This window comes from Dipteris shenzhenensis, chromosome 2, assembly GCF_047967505.1.
Source record: "Dipteris shenzhenensis isolate YYH24624 ecotype China chromosome 2, Dip_SZ_1.0, whole genome shotgun sequence".
NCBI lineage: Eukaryota > Viridiplantae > Streptophyta > Polypodiopsida > Gleicheniales > Dipteridaceae > Dipteris > Dipteris shenzhenensis.
In genome coordinates, this window is record NC_141597.1 from 33,763,727 (window position 1) to 33,785,104 (window position 21,378).

At 43.7% G+C, this 21,378-nt stretch overlaps 1 protein-coding gene across 1 annotated transcript; it reads left to right on the forward strand.

Moving 5' to 3' along the window:
* The first annotated feature begins 680 nt into the window (after nucleotides 1-680).
* Nucleotides 681-11,735, forward strand: LOC147904659 (N-(5'-phosphoribosyl)anthranilate isomerase 1, chloroplastic-like). Its single transcript, XM_087395104.1, has 5 exons — nucleotides 681-1,055; nucleotides 1,583-1,694; nucleotides 1,813-2,212; nucleotides 11,051-11,208; nucleotides 11,318-11,735. The coding sequence occupies exons 1-5, from the start codon at nucleotides 1,013-1,015 to the stop codon at nucleotides 11,565-11,567; spliced, it is 963 nt and encodes a 320-aa protein (XP_087251230.1). The 5' UTR covers nucleotides 681-1,012; the 3' UTR covers nucleotides 11,568-11,735.
* The last annotated feature ends 9,643 nt before the right edge of the window (nucleotides 11,736-21,378 follow it).

The following is a 21,378-nucleotide window of genomic DNA, read 5'->3' on the forward strand; positions in this document are numbered from 1 at the left end:
TTCAGCAATTGTCAAGTTGTTGTAAATTATCTTTGTTTCTCGTTGGTATAATCTCTTTTAAGTTTCAACTTTAATATAAATAATACTATTTATCGCAATCATTGGTTGGTAGTGGTTGTTGCTGGTTGTAGTTATTGCATGAGCATTTGGTGCACAAGGAAATACATTTTCCTTGGTTTTAGGATTAACTACAAGCAGTACTAAACTAGTTCCAGGAACCAGTGCGGTGGTTAATAGGAAACACATTTTCCTTGGTTTAGGATTTAACAGCAACCTGCACTAAAATAGAACTGAATTCATGAAGGCCATTTTCGCCATGGATTCCATATTACTGGCCTCCTTACCCTAGCACATGGTGGAGAGAAAAACATTTGAACTTTTTGGCCTACCCCTAAGGAGGGCTTAGTTTCGATTCCTCTTTTTCCAAAGAGAAAATCAGCGTCTTCTATTTGCGAAATCAAGGCTGCCAACTCCCGCTTATTCAGCACCCACTTGCTATTTTCTTCCCTCCATCTCTCTCTCTCTCTCTCTCTCTCCCCCCCCTCCCCCCCCCTCTCTCTCTCTCACACACACACACACCTTTCAATTCATCATCTCAGCCAAGCCTTATGAATGATTTATTGTTTCTATACCCATCATATTTCCTCACGTGCTAAGACCCTAAGGATAGGTGTAGGTGATAGATGCTCATCAAGATATTCAAGACCCAAGTCGTAGAACAATGTGCAAAGTGAAGACCCAAGATTTGTAGAACAATTCAAGACCCAAGACGTTCACACACGTACGTAAGTCGGAATTTTTCGTGCTCGGGCCGAGTTTGTCTACAAGATTGTGCACATTTGAAATACCCAGAAATTCACACATACGTACTAGTCCGTATGCTGCTTGTGAGAAAAGGAGGGGTGAGAAGCCCAAAAGCTCTTTTCCTCACAAGCAGCACACCGAGGAGTGCTGTTGTAACTTCCAAAATTGTTCTTTCTCAGCATCGATCACCTTACCTTACCTTTACGCCATGCTAAGCGTTTATGAGCTCAATCCACCTCTGTTCTGGCCCAGTAAGTGATTCTGCTGCTGCTATCATTAGCGAGAGGAAAATTTAGGCGTGGTTTGCTTGATTACAGTCTAGACTTCCGAAATCGAGGTTCTTCGGCATGTGCATGTGCGTGCAGTCCTTAATCTATCCTTTCATATGCTGGCTTTTTATATAAGTCTCGTCTCCTCGGGCCCTGCCTCAACCATTTTGGCAACATCCTCGCAGTGGGTGATGCTTGCACGAGCCATTACGCTCTACTGCTTTCAAGACTAGACGCAACATGCTAACACGTCTAGAAAACACATTGTTATTTATTTTTTCCAATCCACTGCAGTCGAAGTCTCAGGCTTGGTGTCAAAGAAGAGGGCCGGGTCTGCTGGGATGCCCTATCCCCCATCTTAAACAATAGCACCCCTATCCCCCATCTTAAACAATAGCACCTCAGTACATTTTTGTATTTGGGAACTGTACAGATTGAATAGGGGGATGGTCGCATTTTCCCTACTTAACTTTTATTAAAAAAAGTCTTAAGTTCTGTGTTATTCGCAGTCACAAAAGGGAGAGTGGGAGATTTTATGTCATGGAAACAAAGGCAGACTATGCAAGAGAAGAACATATTTACTCTTTGGGGAAATGGAAAGTGGATGCTTCGTACCTCCAAGTAATTGGCTAATTCACATACACAAAATTTTTATTGACGTCTTCATCCGTAGCACTTCATTCTCCTTTCACGATCACACATTATTTCAGTGATGTAATCTTTATTAATGTTATTTCAGAAAAGGGGAATGCCAAAATTTGGAGTATTCTCTGCAGCATGACAATTTCAGAATATTGCACTTGCATATATCAAGGCAAATGAAAGCTGGAAGGGTGAAAAGACCCAAGGCCACTAGTGCCCTCCATGATGCAACATGCGATGATTTAGTTAATGTGCCTTTGGTTAAGGTTTGTGGAGTCACAAATGTCAGAGATGCCATCATGGCAGCAGAAGCAGGTGCTAAGTATGTTGGGATGATTTTATGGCCAAAGTCAAGGAGATCGATATCCTTGGATGTTGCTAAGGAAATTGCTCATGCAGTTAGAGAGCACCAAGCAGAACCTGTAGGTGTCTTTGTTGATGAGAATGCGGATACAATTGTGAAATGCTGTAAAGAAGCAGACATTCTCATTGCTCAGGTAAGTTTTCTGAATGGTTTGCGATCCTAATGATACGCAAAAGAAAATATCTGGATTGATAATGATTTAAAATGTAAAAGCTTTGAATGATTGTGTCAGGTACCAATGCCCTAAGAGGTTTGTAAAGGAAATTTGTTTTGAGCTGTCTAAACTGGTTTGAGTTTCTCTATGAAAGCATTGCTTGAGATGTAATGATTTTAGAAAATTTCGTACATCAAAGGAAAGGTACATATATTTATCTACCATATGACAATCATATGCTGCCAATGCTCATTGGATATGTGCATTCAAGTGTTCTAACTGTCGCAATGAGAAGCGGCATCAGAGGTTCCCTCCCTGTTTGAAACTATGAGCTCTACCTTTACCTGCATTCGGTGGCTGCAGAGCCACCAGGCATCTGCTCTCAGGGCCTTCATATAGGTGCTGCTCCCAACCTGGTTTGTCCTTTGGGTTGGGCTAGCCCCCACATGAAGACATTTGTATAAATGGATGCTCAAGTGTGTTTGCATGTGTTATGCATGTGTGTGAGCATCTGTTTATACTATGGTCTACACCCATGGTTGGGGGCTGATGATGTTATAATAGCTAATCATGACATTGAAACTGCACTGTTTGTTGTAGATGAATTTGGGTATGTTTCTGGATTCATCTAGATAAATATGGGTTGGACTAGTGCCGATGTACTTTACCTGACCAGGTTGGCCATGGTTAATTGGTTCCCCTCCAACTAGGAAGTTGATCGGACAGACCTTAGGAATAACTTTTCTGGGGCTTGCCCCTTAGGAGTCCCTCTTGAGCACAGTGCCAATTTCCCACTAACGGTCTTGATAGAGAATGAAAGAAACCAGCAAGGCCTCTAGATCTGGCTGGCCATGCAAGCCAGTACTGGTCTGTCGTGGAATGCTTCATCCCATGGCCATCGGGGTGGCTTTGCAGAAGGGCCAGGGCAGCAACCAGTCCACATAGTGCTGCAGGATGGCACATGGACACCCACACAGGCTGCCACATCAGCTCATATGCAGTGGCTGCTATGTAAGCCAGCTGCCACTTCAGCAGTCAGCATAGCAATCAGGCCACATCAGCAGTCCAGCAGCCTATAAAAGGCCCCCAGCCCCTTATTCTACAGCATCAGCTTAAGCAGTTTCAACAAGCCTTCAGTCTAGATAAGCAAGTAGCCCCATAGTCTTGAAGAGGAATAGGAGAGGAGGAGCACTCACAAGGAGGCCCATGCCATCACCTCTAGATAGAAGTTGCACCGAGTATTTCATGCCTTCACCCTCACTGTTCTGTACATGGATGCTAATCCTCAGATTAGTAGACTTAATCTAGCAGGTTATGGATCCCTGGGATTAAGGGAAGTAGACTAACGTCGGTCTCTACAAATCCAGCAGGGTGAGGGGGCCGTGGGATTAAGGGAAGCAGGCTAACTTGGATCTAGTGGATTTAGGCAATACCAAAGGGGTTAGGGGGCCCTGGGATTAGGAGAAGTAGGCTAACGTGGATCCAAATTTAAGCAATTGCAAAGGGCCAATTGGCTAAATATAACCAAGAATGCTTTCCATGAAGCGGTATGCGCTTCATATAAGGGTGACCAAGGCTATTGTGAGTTCATTCAGTGTGCACACACCACTGGATGATCTGGTTTGGATAGACTCCTGCCATCTATATGGTGGATCATGAGATGTTGTGCTGAAGGTTCCTTGGGGAACAGATGGTATGGGACCCCAGAGCTCTAGGCATGGACTTGTGGGAGTCTAATCTCTAGCCCACATGCTCTGGGATGGCTGGGAGATGAGTTGCCTACTGATTATCTTTTTGTTTTGTTGATTGGTGTCTTGGACTGTGTTTAGGGTCAGATCTCATAGGGGACTCTACAATTGGTATCAGAGCAGCCCTCAAACACGAAGAATCGTTGCATGGTTTGCAAGCATGAGGTGCCAGGTATGTGTTTCATATATTGAAGGTGCTTTTGCGAGTTGCTGTTGTGTGTTGAGTTAGAAGCTGCTTCAATTCATGGAGCAGTTGAGTTTGAGGTAGTGTGTGTGCAAACGCCAAGTGGTGATTGGACCTGCAGGGGGGGATGCATCAAATTACTTGTGCATTGTGTTGGAGAGTGATTTGTTTTGTTGGTCTGTTTGTTACCAGAGAGAATCATTGCTGTAATAGATCGTTAAATAAGAATAGCTTTCAAGGGCAGCAACTGGCTAGAAGAAGAAGGTGCTGGTCCAGAAGCGGATAGCGTTGAAGACGAAGAAGAAGAGGTGGTGATAAAAAAAGACACCAAAGTTGACGAGGAGCTCAAGAAGCTTCTAAAAGAAATGGGCATCAGAGGCAGCACAAAAAAGGGAGAGGCCTGGTGCCACAGGTACAAAACCAATGGTCACACAGTGAATGAGTGTCGGTTGGGCACGAATTACAACATCTGCAAACCAGTTGGGGCACACGACAGAGGTCTACTGATTTAACAAGCATAAACGAAAATCAGATGTCCACCAAGTGGAGCCAGAGGTGAGAAGACCCTATCAAGGGGAAAGAACGAAGAGCAACAAAAACCGCATGCTCCTTCTGTGTGGCAAAGAGGGCCACTGAAAGAGCGAATGCCAGTTTGGAAGACGCAACTTGACATGCTACCAAGATGACGTATTTGAAGTGGGTCCTACCAAGCTTGATTCAGTACCAAATTCCCCACATTCCAGATATGAAAGCCATTCAGCAGTGATAACGAATGAATCCCAACTATGCCGAATTGGTGAAGGCGGAGATCTACCAATTGCTCAAGGCAGGGTTCATCTGCCAAGTTGATCGAAGCGATTGATTGTTTCTAATCATTATCGTACCGAAGAAGAATTGCAAGTTGCGAGTCTATGTCGACCACAGAAAGCTAAACAAGCATACCATCAAGGACCCATTCCAATTACTGTTCACGGACACCATCCTAGACAAGGTAGTAGGGCACGAGATGTATTCGTTCATGGACGGATAGAGTGGGTACACTTGGATAACACTGGCCAAAAAGACTAGGAAAAGACCACCTTCATCACCCAATGAGGGGCATACTCAAGCAAAGTGATGCCATTCAGATTGAAGAAGGCACTGGTGACATTTCAGCACGTATGGTGAAAAGTTTGCAAGAGTACATCGATAAATTTCTCGCAATATTATGGATGATTTCTCAATCTACAACACAAAGCGAACACACTCGGAATGCTTGCAAATGTGTTTGAGAAATGTAAGGAGATGAGAATTTGCCTCAATTCATACAAGTGTGTTTTCTTAGGGGGGTGTTGTTGGGATGCACGATCTCCGCTGGAGGCATCATGACTGAAAAATCCAAGATAGATGCCATACAAACGATGAAAGAGCTGAACAACATTAAGTATGCTCGTTTGTGGGATTGCTTCTACCGACGCTTCATCAAGAGGTTCACAGAGTTGCCAAACCACGTCATCAGCTGACAAGAGTAGATATGAAGTGAGAATGGAGCAAAAAGTGAAGCAAAGTATTCCAAGTCCCCAGGCAATGGCGATCAAGGCACCAATCCTCTGAAAGCCCGACTTGAATTTGATATTCCACATGAATGTTGCTACATTGAGGATGGGGATTGGGTCCATCTTAGCTTAGCTTGGATTTTCCAATCTATTACGTGATGAACTATCCAACGATGAATCGGGAAGTCATGGGGATGGTGTACAATGGCACTACCTTCGAGGCAACCGTCTTTTACGTGGATCATAAAGGGATGTCGTACTTTATCAACAAGAAGCCACAATTAATCTGGTGGATACCATTGATCCAAGAATTCAACTTCAAGATCATTCGCAAGCCAAGTTCATAACACTGTGAGCCGAGTACGTGTCTTGCATTGAAGATAAGAAATTGAGTGAAGGGATCAATGACAATCTTCTCAATGCTATCCTTTTCGTGGTGTTGATGTACAAAGACAAGCATGAAGAGATCATCTGGTGTCTCTTGACGGTGACAGTCCCCAAAGATGCAAGCATGGACAAATGGAGTAGGATTTCAATGAAATCCTACTCATAGGCAGCTTCTTGTATAGAAAAGGGGGACGAGAATGCCATTTGCCGAGTTAGGTATCCCATTGAGATTGTGTCCGACCAAGGGGTTCACTTCATCAATTTGGTCATCGATGTGATGATGAAAGAATTCCTCATTCCGCACAAGAGATCAACGACATAGTATCCATGTGCGAATGGTCAGGCCAAAGCTACGAACAAATGTTCTGAAGATGATCTTCCACAAGATGGTGAATGGGCACTAAAACGATGGGGTCACAAGCTCAGGCAACACTCTGGGCCTACCAAACAACATTCAAGGTCACAACGATGCACACCCAAGTCCATTTGCATTTGGTCTCGAAACAGTCGTACCAATGGAATCTCTTGTGCCAAGCCTAAGGGTGGTTGCACAACACAAAATGGCCAAGAAGAAGCCATGGCGAAGAGACTGGACAAATTGTTCAGAATTGACAAAGTCAGGTTGAGGGCATTCTGGATGAAAGGCGCAATCCAGCTAAAGAGGAAAACATGGCACGACCGCCACGTCAAGGAACAAGTCCTCAAAGGTGGCATGTTCGTACCACTGCACAATGCTCCATTGGGATTGATGAAGCAAAATCAAAGGACCATATCGAATCAAAAGTGCTTTGACCATGGTACTGTCACACTGGAAGACCTAGAAGGTAATGAATTGCTGAAGCGAATCAACGGGATTGATGAAGCAAAATCTACATGACCATATCGAATTAAAAGTGCTTTGACAATGGGACCGTCATAACGAATTGCAGCTGTAGTTCGTGTAGGCGAAATTGGCTGAGGAAGTCTCGGAGTGCCGAATTGTGGGCATCTGATCCAGAGAAGTCGTTACATGTCAAATTGGGATTAATGGCTAGATCATGCAGAATCATGATTAGGCATAGACTTAAAAAAAATACGTCCTCAAATGTCTGCGATTTCGTGTGGGAGTGCCTAATCATGGAAAGGAGGGGGATAAACTGACCATCAACAAACTGTTGGCGAGGCAAGCCCTGGAAGTCTGCATATATAAACCCCACAAGCCGAGCAATAGCTTCCTCCACAACCCTCAAACACCATCCTGCACTCTCTAGCCTCCCACCCAGAACTGACATGACTACAAGCCAGCCATTGAAGCATGAGGGTGTGAGGGCCGGAGGGCTTGCGCCGAAGAAGCGGAAGTCAGAAAAGCTGAGCTAAACCCACCTGCAGTTTGCCAATGGCCGACAATGTCACTTAACTGGCTACAATTCACCAGGATCAATGGACTCCACGAGCTATCTAGAGTGGAGCATTCAATGGAAGCCTCATTATCTAGGTCATTGAGTCCTACAATAGCCAAACGAAGATGTTCTGCACAAAGAGGCACACGGTACCACTTAGTGACAACGAAGTCACGCGAGTCGTCAAGCTCTCGAAGATTGACGATGACACACCCGACCCTATAGCAATCGATTGTGATGCCTTGTTTAACAATGATGCATGGCTGCAAGGACGAGGCTATGTGACCAGCAATGCGAAAGATGCAGACATGAATACATTCTTCCGGTTTTCATTGGAACAAATTCAATTGAAGACACTTGCCATGGATGCTCGTCTAGAAGGCATTGGGAGGAGCACAAGTAAATTGGGCGAAGCTCATGGCTTCACAAATCGACGACTAGGTGACGAAGACCAATTGGGATGGTAGAAGGTAGGACAAGGTAGGCCTACCTCTGTTTGCTTGCAAGAAGCACAAAGGAGCTCAAGAGCCCCAATCGTCACCCCCACCCGCGAATGGATTGGATGACCTGCTCGGGTGATGCCGAAAAGGAATCGACAAACGAACGACGATCCCACCTGTCGAACCAAGGCCAGAGAAGTAGCAACAAGCACCGCCAGCACCACAAGCACGTCTAGCGGCACAACAGCCCTCACTGCCAAGCCGTAAAGACAAGAAAGGGAATTGCCTAAAGTAGAACGAGCAAATCAAGCTGCAAGAGAAGGTCATCAGAGCGGCATCTTGAAACCAAATACTGACCAACAATTCTACCAACTGAGCATGAGTGGTTCCCCTATGAAGTGTCGATGACTCTCCTTCTCCCCAACTTCACACATCAACATGGGCAACTTGGTTGAGCTGAATCAATATAGCAACATGTACACATTGAAGGTTCGCCACGCAATAAAACATGGTGTGCTACATTGTTGGAACTTCCTACCTCCTAGAGCTACAACTACCGATCTCAAAGGCTCGAGGAGGATAGCGAATCGCTCAGGTTGCAAGCAATAAAACATGGTGTGCTACATTGTTGGAACTTCCTACCTCCTAGAGCTACAACTACTGATCTCAAAGGCTCGAGGAGGATGACAAATTACTCTGTGCAACTTGTGTGCCCTTTGAAGAGGACCAAATGTCATGGAAAGCCGAAACAACGAAGGCCATTGAGTAGAGAGTCGCCGCCATCCATGAGGCTGATGATGCGAAGAGGGAGATAGGGGTAGTGCACGAGGAGGTCAAGAAGCTAAAGCATCAGAACCGGCACTGAAAGACCCTAGCAAAGGATGCCTAGTGAAAGAAAACATTGAGTTGAAAACACGTCTTGGCATCCTGAAGGCGCAATGTGTCAAGGCCAAGGACAAGGTTTCCATATGAAAGCAAAGCTGATTGAGGTGCATGCTAGACTCGAAAGAGAAGGAAAGGGGGGGGGGACAGTCGAGACAAAATAGGTGGTCAAAGCCGAGGAAGATTGAGCAACATCAGAGAACAAAGGGATGAAGAGAGCTGAGCTACCAAGGAAGAGATGAATCAAGCGGCCAAGTAAGCAAAGAAGCAAGTGGCCAGCGAAGAAGCGAATCAAGGGATCAAGGAAGCAAAGAAGCAAGTGGCCAGTTAAGCAAAGAAGCAAGTGGCCAGCGAAGAAACAAATCAAGGGATCAAGGAAGCAAAGAAGCAAGTGTGCCAACAATGAATTTTGTGATCAGCCAAGCAAACAGCCTGTAGGTGTCCACTTACCTGCATCAGCCATTGATGCTCCAGGTAGCCTTAACATTCTCAATCAATTAGCAGGCCGTACAAGTGTTCTGGCTCCCGGGCATGAAGGTGTAGAGGGGCTGGAATTCTGCGCAATCTGTAGGCTATGGGAGAAGGCAATTTGGCCAAACTAATAGCGGGAGAGCAAGCTTTTAGTAAAGCCCTGCTTTTCCAAAAGCTCACCCTCCAAAAAACGAGGGGTAGCACTTTTTTAAGCCTCTAGCCCCCCCTGAAAAGCAACTGGCCTAGATTGCGATCTAGCCCTATTCTGTTGCGCACCTTCCTTTGCTCCCCTTCTACCTGCCATCACAACCCTTGAGCAGCGAGCCGACATGCGGGATCCCCTTGGTTCACCCCAACTCTACGCTCTCTCCTGACTCCCTTCTGACGCCTCCTCACTACTTCCTCCTAACTACACCTCTCTCCCTCTCTCTCAACCTGTCACTTCTTGCAACGAAATCACCCTGCACTCTCTCTCTCTCTCTTTCTCCTTTCTTCTATCCCAATCTAATACCACTTCCCTTAATCGATGAACCAGCAGACACTTGCAGGGTTTGAGCACGAATTTCGAAATTAGGGCATACCTCGAGAAAAGATCGTCCAAAATTCTCGCAACAGAAGTTCCTACCTCAGGAGTTGGCTCTGATACCAACTGACACGACCCCAGCACTCCTGAAACCTCTGATCTGCAAGCAAACACAAGAACACACCAACGTGAGGAACCTAAGCAGGTTGCTCACCACCCAACCATGACATCTACGAGATGTGATCCCGAATTAGGAGATGTCCCCTCCGAGCCACGAGCTGAGCTACTGGCATGAACTCCCAACTAGATCCTAACCAGCCTGGTGTCCCATACCACTAGGTGGCGTCGTGAAGCCTGGGATTTGCTGCTGGGCCTTGGGCTACGCTATGATGCAGGTGCGCGTCCGCGACTCAATCCAGGATCAAACCTATTACCTGGGAACGGAACTTGCTCCCATCGGCTCCCTGAGAATTGAACCTCTGGGCCCCTTATATAGACTCGGGCCCCAAGCGCCAAAAAAGCAAAGACCTCTAACTGGTTCGTACCCTTGCCACTCAACCTGAGAATCAAGCTTGGCTAGCTCTAAGCCTCCCCAGGCTACCTGAGCTAGTCTTGTGTACCTAGTACACGTCGGGTACCAATCCGTGCACATGACACAAAAGCTAAGCTTTCCTGCTTTTAGTCCACCTAGGACCCGTGGGTCCTTTAATGGCGCCATCTCCCGGGTCTTTTTTGCCTTGTGGGACTTGCTTTTTGCCACTTGCTCCAGTTTTTTGAGCCTTTCCAAGTCCTACACAAACTCCAACACTTTAACCCATTAAATGCTAGCGAAATGCATACATTCCTAGTTCTTGGACTAATCCTAGTCCCTTGTTGGCGTCCCTACAGTTCTCTTTTACCAATGCAAAGCAAAAGTAAAACAATGAAACTTATTCTTAGTCAATTCTAATAAAGTTTATACTTTAGTTCTTGGGAGAAGTACCAAATGATGACATGATCCTTAGACCGTGCAAATGCTAGAGGGTGATTCTCGTTGATGATCTGTAGGTTATTGGGGTGACTGTCAAAATCTTGAAGTCTGCATGTTTCTTGCATTGATCTGGTAGAAAATTAACATAATGCTTAGTAATCTTCACTACTGACTCAAGTGCTGAACTGCTCTTCGTATTCATTTACATTGGAAATAAAAGCTCTGATTCTACTTGAATAAATTGTGTTAGACCTTTCTTTTTGTGGACACTGAAATGTCCAATCTTCATTGTTTCCAGCTGCATGGAGAGGGGGCACGATCATCACTTTTGGATTTACCCTCGTACCTACAAACAATCTATGTTCTACATGTCGACAAGGATGGTGTCGTGCAGACAACATTGCCCACAACAAATCAGGTTGACTGGATTTTGCTGGACAGCTTGCAAGGAGGGAGGTATGCATATGATTTGAAAGGTTTGGTTTTGCAATGCTGCATGAAATACATCTAGCTTGTTTAAGAATGATGAATCTATTACTAAACCTTTTTGCTATCGTCGTTGCAGTGGGGACGCTTTTGATTGGAAGAATGTCAAAGCTCCATTTCTGAATAGCAAACAGGGATGGCTTTTAGCTGGTGGTTTAAACCCAGGCAACGTCGCTGCAGCCATCTCTCTTCTTCAGCCAAATGCTGTGGATGTCTCTAGTGGGGTTACAGGGCCAGATGGTATCTTCAAAGATAATGCACGAGTTTCGGCATTCATAGATGCTGTAAATAGTTGTGCCACATATGCACAAAAGGAGCATGCACTTTGAGCTCATGATAATGCAACAACAAACTGAATTTTGTATTAGTGATGTTATCTGAGGGGGTAGCAAGGTTTGAGATGTCCTAGTTCAGACCAACTTTCAATATCTAATATTTATGGTTGTAAACCCAGCTCACTTTATTGATTATTTTTCGCTAAATTTTTGTTGTTCTCTGACCATTTAAAAGCTTGCCTGCTTATGTTGGGATGATGGTAGGTTTTCTTCTGATGGGAAAAGCATAGATAATTTGTATTTTCAATTTGTTAAGACCTCCAATAATTACAGTGGGTTAAACCATCGGGTCCAAAAGGCAAGCACCTAAGTGACTGTGTGCGCACTGTGCTTATAATGGCAAGGCGCTATAAAAATGTCAATGCTGTTCAAGGAAAACATACTGACAAAGAGTTATCTAGAGTCGAGCTGTTTCCTCAAGAGGCCTGGAAAGGGTGGTCCAAAGAAGGGGCGACAAGATGGCCAATTGGTTTTTTAGTCAAAAGATTCCCTTGTTTTCTCTATCCGTTTTTTACAATTTCCATGTAATACTAAGAATTGGACTTTCCAAATCATGATCGTGATGAGCATTTAGTCATAATTTGGGAAGAACAGTCATACCAGGTCACTATCCTGAGTTGGTAGCCAAACGAGAGCTTTTACAACCTAACCACAATACTGTTCTGCACACATGTATACCTGAGAAACACATGTACAGATCTGGAGAAATACACAGCTTGTAGGAACAAAATTGAAATATGTATTAAGCTCCACCATGTGGACAATACCAAGTACAAAGTAGTCTCACAAGGCACCTCACATCTGCAGCTGATTGCTGCTGCCAGACCAGCACTGAGAATGGGGGAAACCCTGCTCCTATCCATGCCAAGAAACAACTCCTTCCTTGTGCCTCTCCTGGGGTTTCAGTAGCTGTTGGAGGCTCTTGGCTGGACTTTGGTTGTGCCTCTTCTGGGGCATCAGTAGCTGTTGGAGGCTATTGGCTGGACTTTGGTTAATGCCATGGTGAGCACTTATCCTGCTGATCCTATCTTCCAGCCACTGACCTATTTCTGCCCTAGGCCTGGCTAGAGGCCAACCTGCGCAGGGCCTATATATGCCCCATTGCACAGCCCTTTGGTTCCAATTTTTCTGGGCATACCAGCCCGTATGGCTGGCCCACTACAGCTCTCTATCTTTGGTTATGCTTCCCATGTGACTGGGCCCTCAATGCAGCCCTATCTTACCACCTACCCAGCCCACATGTCTTATCCATGTTTTCCATGGTGCTCACACGAATGAAGTATATGCAAACCATCGATCATGGCTTGGTGATGGTGGTGCTTCCTATAGAAGGCTTATCTAACTATTGCATATGGTTCTCATCGATGGAGTCTTATCCATATTGCTAATGATGGTGGTTCTGTAGAAATCTTATTCAAATTGGTAGTCTTTGAACTTGATTTTCATCTATTGAGACTTATCTATTTATTGGTGGTTTATTCTTTGCTTGAAATCTTACTTCCACTTGAAGAAGGTCACCTTATTGACGTTGGTTGGCAACCCTTTTCTACCTATTGCATGTAATGTAATTCATGACATCACGTGAGAGTGCTCTCAACGGAAGCAAGAATGGAAGAAGGAGAGAGAGAAACAGAGAGCCACACAAGTTTTGGTGGGTGCAGAACCACCCTAATCTTCTTTTTCATTCATTTATATATGTGTTTGAGTATTGTACATAACCGGGGTAAAGGCACAGTGACCTTTAACCTCCACAACCTCCCACTTAAAGGACAATGTGCCTTTAAGGGAGAACAACCAGTGAGCATACTATCCAATGTCCATCAATACACGACAATACTCAAATCGCTGACTAGGTAGACTCTTCGTCAGCATATCTGTAGGGTTATCATCTGTATGAACCTTGACAAGCTCTGTGCGCTTGTCCTCAAGTACCTCCCTGATGAAATGGTACCTGACCTCAATGTGTTTGGTCTTTGCATGAAAGACCGGATTCCGTGCTAGCTGAATAGCACTCATGGAATCACTATGCAATGTCGGTACACCTGTATGAATCCCCAAATCTCCCACTAGCCGATCAAGCCATATAGCCTCCTTGCAACCCTCTGTGGCTGCAACATACTCAGCCTCTGTGGTAGACAAAGCAACGCATTTCTGTGCGCTAGACATCCACGACACTGCACCACCTGCAAACGTGAACACATAACCAGAAGTGGATCTCCTACTATCCACATGCCCTGCATAGTCTGAATCTGTGTACCCAAGTACACGCATGTCTCCTCTACCAAAGCAGATGCACATCTCCTTGGTACCCTTCATGTACCTCATGATGCACTTAACTGCCTCCCAATGCCTCTTTCCTGGATTAGCCATATACCGGCTAACAACTCCCACTGCAAATGCAATATCTAGTCTAGTAGCTATCATAGCATACATAAGACTCCCAACTGTTGATGCATAAGGAACCTTGGCCATCATGGCCCTTTCCTCATCTGATTTGGGACTATCTGTATGACTCAGTTTCACACATGGAGGCAATGGAGTACTCACTGCCTTCCCCCCCTCCATATTGAAACGCTGCAATACTTTTGTAACATACTCTTTTTATGAAAGCCAAAGGAGTTTCCTACTCCGATCACGCGTGATGCGCATACCAAGAATATGACCTGCAAATCCCAAATCCTTCATATCAAAGGCCTCATGCAACTTGGCCTTTAATGCATCTAGCTCATAAGTATTCTTGCTAGCCAATAGCATATCATCCACATATAGTGCCAAGATTATCAGGCTATTATCCTTAGCCCTTTTAGTGTAGAGGTAGTGATCAATTTCACTCCTTCTACCCTGGGACCAAATGAAAGCATCAAACTTCTGATACCATTCTCTAGGTGCTTGCTTAAGACCATAGAGACTCTTCTTCAGCTTGCAAACTAAATGCTCTTTGCCCTTTTCTTCAAAGCCTTCCGGCTGCACCATGTAAATTTCCTCATGCAAATCCCCATGCAAGAAAGCTGTCTTGACATCCATCTGCATAAGCTCCATATCCTCTAATGCCACTAGTCCAAGCATGCATCTAAGTGTGGTCATCTTCACAACCGGAGAGAATATCTCATCAAAGTCCACACCCTTCTCTTGCTTGAACCCTTTATCGACCAAACGGGCCTTGTACCTAGGCACATCATCACCTGTGACCTTCATTTTGTAGACCCATTTACATGGCAATGCTTTCTTTCCATGTGGCAAAGAAACCAAGTCCCAAGTCTTATTCTTCATAAGTGAACTCATCTCTGATTGCATAGCATACTCCCACTTGCATTGATCCTCACGCATCATAGCCTCTCTGTAGCAAGAAGGCTCCCCGCAATCAGTAAGCATCACATAGTCTACCCCTGGAACAAACCTATCAGGCGGTCTAAACACTCTAGATGATCTTCTCAAGGGCATTTCAGCTTGCTGTCCCACTTGCATATCAGCCACATTTGGCTCATCATTTCCACCAATAGATGATCCATCATCTACCCTTGATTGTCTACCTGTGGGAGTACTTGGTGGTACCATTTCTTGCACATTTGGTGCATGGACAACTTGCTGTCTATCAACATATGCAGGTGGATTCACATCCTGGAAAGTGATTCTCCTCATTTCCACATCCCTCATGGGTGCCTTATGCATCTTCTTCTCATTGAAGACGACATCATGGCTACGTATGATCTTCTTTGCTTCTGGATCCCAAAGACGATAGCCCATCTCTCCACTTTCACCATAACCCAGAAAGATGCATTTCCCAGACTTAGGATCTAGCTTTTCGAAGCTCTTTTGGCACATGTGCATATGACTCACACCCAAATATACGCAAATGAGAGTAAGAGGGCTTCTTGCCACTCCATGCCTCTTTAGGAATACCACCATCCAAACTCTTACTAGGTGATCTATTGATCACATGCACTGCAGTCTTCATTGCCTCAGCCCAAAAACCACCATAAAGACTTGCATTGGAAAGCATGCATTGCAACCTTTCTTGAATGGTACGGTTCATCTTTTCTGCAACTGGATTTTGCTCTGGAGTACGAGGGGATGTGAGCTCCCTCTTAATCCCACGTGTATCACAGAAATGCTGAAAGTCATGAGAGAGATACTCTCCACCATTGTCAGTCCGTAGTCATTTAAGCGTTTTACCTGACTGATTCTCAACCAAGGCCAGCCATTTTTGAAATACCTGGAACACATCACTCTTATAGCATAAGTCCACACTTTCCTAGTTGCATCATCAATGAATGTCACATAGTATTCAGCCCCGCCTAATGACCGTGTAGGCATGGGACCACATACGTCTAAATGCACCAAATCAAGCATTTCAAAATCTTTCTTTCCCCTTGTTTTATGGGCTGATTTAGTCTGCTTCCCATAGAGACAATGCTCACAAAATTCAAAATCAGAGAAACTCAAATGCGGTACATAACCCAAATGGCATAAGAGTTTCATTCCATTCTGGCTCATGTGCCCCAACCTGCAATGCCACAAAGGAGTGCTTGGCTGCTCGGTTATTGCAACAACATGATCAAATACCCCTGATACATGTAAGGGATACAAAGTCCCACACTTGGCACCCCTGGCCAAAAGCATAGAGCCCTTCTGAATTTTCCAACTTTGAAAGCCAAAAGTGGTGTGAAAACCAGCATCATCTAGCTGACCCACTGAAATAAGACTCTTGGTCAGCTTAGGCACATGTCTCACATGTTTCAAAACAAATGCAAACCCATTTGCAAAAGAAAACTTGATGTCATCTGCTCCCACTATGTCACATGCATAGTCATTTCCAAGATGCACACAACCTGTCTTTCCACTGTCATAAGTGGAGAACCATTCCCTATGGGGAGTAACATGGAATGAAGCACCAGAATCCAAAATCCAATCCTGGGAATATGCATCATCTGAAGTGGTAAGCAACTCTGCAGATAAACTAAACATGAAGAGAACATCATTGTCACTATCATGTGTGACTACATTGATCTCCTCGATCTTCACTTTTCCTTTGTCCTCCCTTGGACTCTCTTCCTTTTGATTTGCACCCCAATTTGCATTCTTTTTCTTATCCTTTTGCTCTCTTTTCAGCTTGTAGCAATCCTTTTTCATATGGCCCTTCTTGCCACAGTGGTAACACTCAATGTTCCGTGCCCTGGATTTGCTACGAGACTTCCCTCTTTCTTGGGACTTCCCCCTGAACTGTGATCTGCCCCTTTGCACATTTAAGGCTGCATCCTGCTTGTTGCCATCCATAGACTTTCGTCTAATCTCCTCGGCCAACAAGCTACCCACAACATCATCAAATTTTAGTACTCCACTAGGTGCAGAGTTACTGACAGCTGTACGGAAGGTATCCCATGAGGATGGCAATGAAATAAGAGAAATATTGCCTTAGTCTCCACATCAAAATTCATCTTCTCAGCCTGAAGCTGGCTGAAAATAATATTGAATTCATTCAAGTGAGAAGCAATGGAGACCCCTTCCTTCATCTGCAGCTCAAACAACCTCTTCATGAGGTAAACTTTATTAGAGGCAGTTTCCTTCTCATAAGTGGCACACAATTTCTTCCACAAATCTTCCGTAGTCTGCTCATTTACTACTGTGAAATAAACTGACTCTGCAAGATGAAGTCTAATAGTAGACTTTGCTAATGCATCCAAGTCATTCCAATCATCCTCAGACATATTTGCAGGCTTAGCTTTAATCCCTGCCAAGGGTTTAATCTGCTTCTTTTGAATAAGCACATCCCTTATTTGTTCTTTCCATAAAGAAAAGTTTGTCCCATCAAACTTTTTAATGTTGAAAAACTCCTTTTCAGACATGGAAGAGGACGCCATGATGCAAATGAAACAAAATCCCAAATGCTAGTACCTGCAAGAGAGAATCACACCAAATACTAGGTGCACCCAAATGTGTATGCCACAATAGAGTGAAATATCACCAAAACTCAAAGCTCAAAGCATTAAAAGATGCATCTGACTCATGTGCATATACTATGCATCCATATGAGCAAATCTGGCCCAAAAGAAAATGCCAATAAGTGCCAAATGACTCAAGCATGAACACTGTCCACTAGCATATACATCAATAATGTCTCATCCAAGAGAGCATAGCACTATCAGTGCATCACCTGCAATGTTTCAAAGCTGTCCCTCAGCATAAAATAGCATCCATGTGCAAAGCGTCCATAAAAATGGCATCCCACAAGGCAATTTGTGCCTATCAACACATCCAATAAGGACCGCAATGCATCCAAATGGCCTATAAATCATCCATTGCAACCCAATGCATACCACGAATGAGCACACACTGCTCAAACTGCAACCAGAGTGATCTACATAAGGTATGCTCAAGAAATCATAGTCCCACGGTAATGACCGCTACTGAAAATAGAACCTGAGATGCCTCAAAACATGGGCGCCATTGCATAATCGGACTCAGTAAGAAAATCTGCAAGTATCTCTCTTCTGCAAGAACTCCAAAAATCCCAACCGATGAGTGAGAAATGGGAGTCAACACATCCACTGCCATGTGGCATAAATCTAAGGTTTCAAAACCTTAGAATGAAAAATGCATAACAGAGAGATGAAATCGAATACACAGAGATCTATAACTCTGAAAATCCTCCACCGAATTGCACAAGAACTGACAGGTAGGGGTTTTTGGGCGTCCGAAACGCAATGGGACAGACGGTTTTGGAAACCGTGGTCTCAATCACTGGGTCCAACACACGGACTGAAAAACGTTTTTGGAAATAGAGCTGTTTGTAAACTCCACCGGAGTGCGAATGATGAGCAACATAGAAGTTTTAGGACCTCCTGAGTCCACTGGAACTGACAGATCTGCAAATGGTTGCTCCAAACTTGAGTTCCAACACCCGAGCAAAAAACGCAGAAATTGACACAGTGAGTCAGAAATCCAATGAAATGACCCCAGATTCAAGAATGAAGGTGTTTCCAAGCTCTTGAAGTGAAGTGGACACTAAAAACAAGCAATAGTTGCCTCTACAAGTCAATCCAGAGTCTCTATCATCGAATGGAACAGGGAAAAGCTCAAAAAACGACTTTTTCTTTGAAAACACTTAACAGGCTTACAAAACCACTTCGAAAAGCCAAAGTGACTTTTCCAAAGGTTCCTCCAAGGTCTCTGCACACTCGGATGCAAGTAAAGTCATCCACAAAGCTTCCCATAGAGCTTCTCCTTCTTCCCACAGAGCTGCTGAGCTTCAAGCATTCACGCATGCTCAGCTAGATCACCCGGGCTCTGATACCAGTTGAGAGTGCTCTCAACGGAAGCAAGAATGGAAGAAGGAGAGAGAGAGAAATAGAGAGCCACACAAGTTTTGGTGGGTGCAGAACCACCCTAATCTTCTTTTTCATTCATTTATATATGTGTTTGAGTATTGTACATAACCGGGGTAAAGGCACAGTGACCTTTAACCCCCACAATCACGTGCATGCTTTCTTAGCATTTATTTGTAATGTGATGTTGCCTTTAACTTTGAATGGAATACTTTAAGATGTCCTTCTAGACTCTTTGATGTTGAGCTGCTTCCTTGCCTTTATAGAAGATTGTTTTTTTAAAAGTACATTGCTGCTACTTTGCTTTTATGAGGTAAAGTGCCATTTGTAAACTACCAAATGAAGTGTGCTAACAAATGATTACAATGAATGGAGGGATGCAAGTAAAGTGCAAAAGAAAGACAATTGATCATAATGAATGGAATATAAGAGAATGCTCTTTCTATTGCTTAGAGTTATTCTACATAAAGGTAGTACAATTGGCTCACTAGTTGAACTCAATACACCCACTAATCACAATATCAGTATGAGGACCCTTCCTCTATCAAAAAATGGAATCCATACTTTGAGAACTTGCAGGACATCCCTTGCATTCAAGACATTTCATCTCCATGGGCCAAGATGTCAAGATGTGTTATTATGGCTGAGTCATTAAGTAGGCATCAATGTCTTAGCCCTATCCAAGAGAATTCAAACATCTTGGTATGTTAGAGTTTTAAGTACAAGCGAATGTAGAGAGGAGATCCTAAAAGTAACATGTGTAGCCTTGTAGGATGAAAGGTTGAAGTTTTACCCTAAGTGGACAAAGGTGATAAAAAATCGTGTTCTTTGTCAAGCTAATGGGAAAAAGCATAAGGTCACATTGCTAAAACAAGAGTTATGACCCAAGGTCACCCCCCATCGAACTATGAATACACAAACAGCCTAGCCAAGCTTGGTAGATGCAACAAATACAAGTGATGAAGGGCACAAGATCTACTATCAAGTGAGAGTGCCCACTTGACATGCCTTTTGTTTGCCCAACCTCAATGTTTTGGTTTGTTTGTCTAAGATGTTCAAAGTCAAAAGCTTCCCCAATTCACATGCCATACTATACCAGTTTCCTTCAATGCCTTTTGAACTAATTGCCTAGGCATGCATACATCAAAGGTCTTCAATTGGATCCTTTCAAATAGGAAGCAAACAAATTAGTTGGCTTTTAGACCCCTTGCCTTCATGGGCAATTTACCTTTGGCCTTGCATCCATGCTCAAAATTTATCACATTGCACATCTATTGGATTTAGTGAGGAAGTTTGTACATTGATGCCACTTCTACCTCATTGATGGTGATTTGAATTTAATGTATTAGAAATCTTCATAAAGTCACTATCTAGTATCAACCTATGATGGTGGTAGAGACTAGTTTAGAAAACATGTAAGAACATCACATAACCTAGATGATCTAGATAAGCTTTGCCAATCACATATTTGGTTGGGGAAGGTTATTATCGAGATGAATCAATCAAAAAAAGTGGGCCATCATCTGAATAAAACCCGGCTCTACTTACACCTATATATATAAATAATAAATGAATAAATATGGTATGTCATAGATCAAAGAGGGGGGATTCCGATTGGTGAAAGCGAGCCATCACCCGACTTTGATCGAATTTATCACAAGTGAACACGTCAGTGAAGGCAAGGTGATTTTGGCTGGCCGAAGCGGGCCATCTCCTAGGAGAGAATGCTCATTGTATGACTTAAAATTATTCTATCCATAAGTAGTACAACTCACTTGTTGGATGAAATCAATGCGCCCATTAATCATAATAGCAATATAACGATCCTTCCTCTCTCTTGTTGTTTTCTTTTTATACAACTCTCTCTAACAAGGTGTGGTGAGTAACATCTTCCAAAATTTACATTCATTTGCATCTACCCATCAATAGGGTAGGTGCCTTTTAAATTCCTTTTAACAAGTCAAGACCCCCGACCATTTGGATCATTCTTCTAACTCAATGGTCTTATTTGGGTTAATTCCATAATATGTTGAGCAAAGCAAAAAAAAGTACTTTGATCTTCACTAATACCAATGATTCATTGTGGTGCATTGCTTCACCAACACCCTTTTCTTGGCTATATCCCTTATTGAGGCCCTTTATTTAAAAAGTTTAATAGTATTTCTTTTCAAGTTGCATTTGCTATGAAAATATTGCAATTCTTTGTTTGATTGGATGTTATGTCTTTGTATGTTTCATGTTGTATGTTGCCATTTTGGATGGAATTGCGACTTTGCATCTATATTGCCATGTTGGATGTGATTTTGACTTCTCCTTTCTTATGTCAGCTTGTATAAGGCTGCATGGTCCTTGTTCTAAGATTTTCTTGATTCTTTTGATGATACTTGCCACCTCAATGATTGAGGCAACTTGCCACTTGTATATTTGAAAGTATTTCTTAAGTGCATTTGGATGCTTTCAAGAATGTTTACTGTCTTTTTCCA

Coding starts and splice junctions, on each gene's coding strand:
- LOC147904659 (XM_087395104.1), top strand. CDS start 1,013: ATGCTAAGCGTTTATGAGCTCAATCCACCTCTGTTCTGGCCCA. Junction 1,695..1,812: donor TGGATGCTTCGTACCTCCAA/GTAATTGGCTAA, acceptor ATGTTATTTCAG/AAAAGGGGAATGCCAAAATT. Junction 2,213..11,050: donor CAGACATTCTCATTGCTCAG/GTAAGTTTTCTG, acceptor CATTGTTTCCAG/CTGCATGGAGAGGGGGCACG.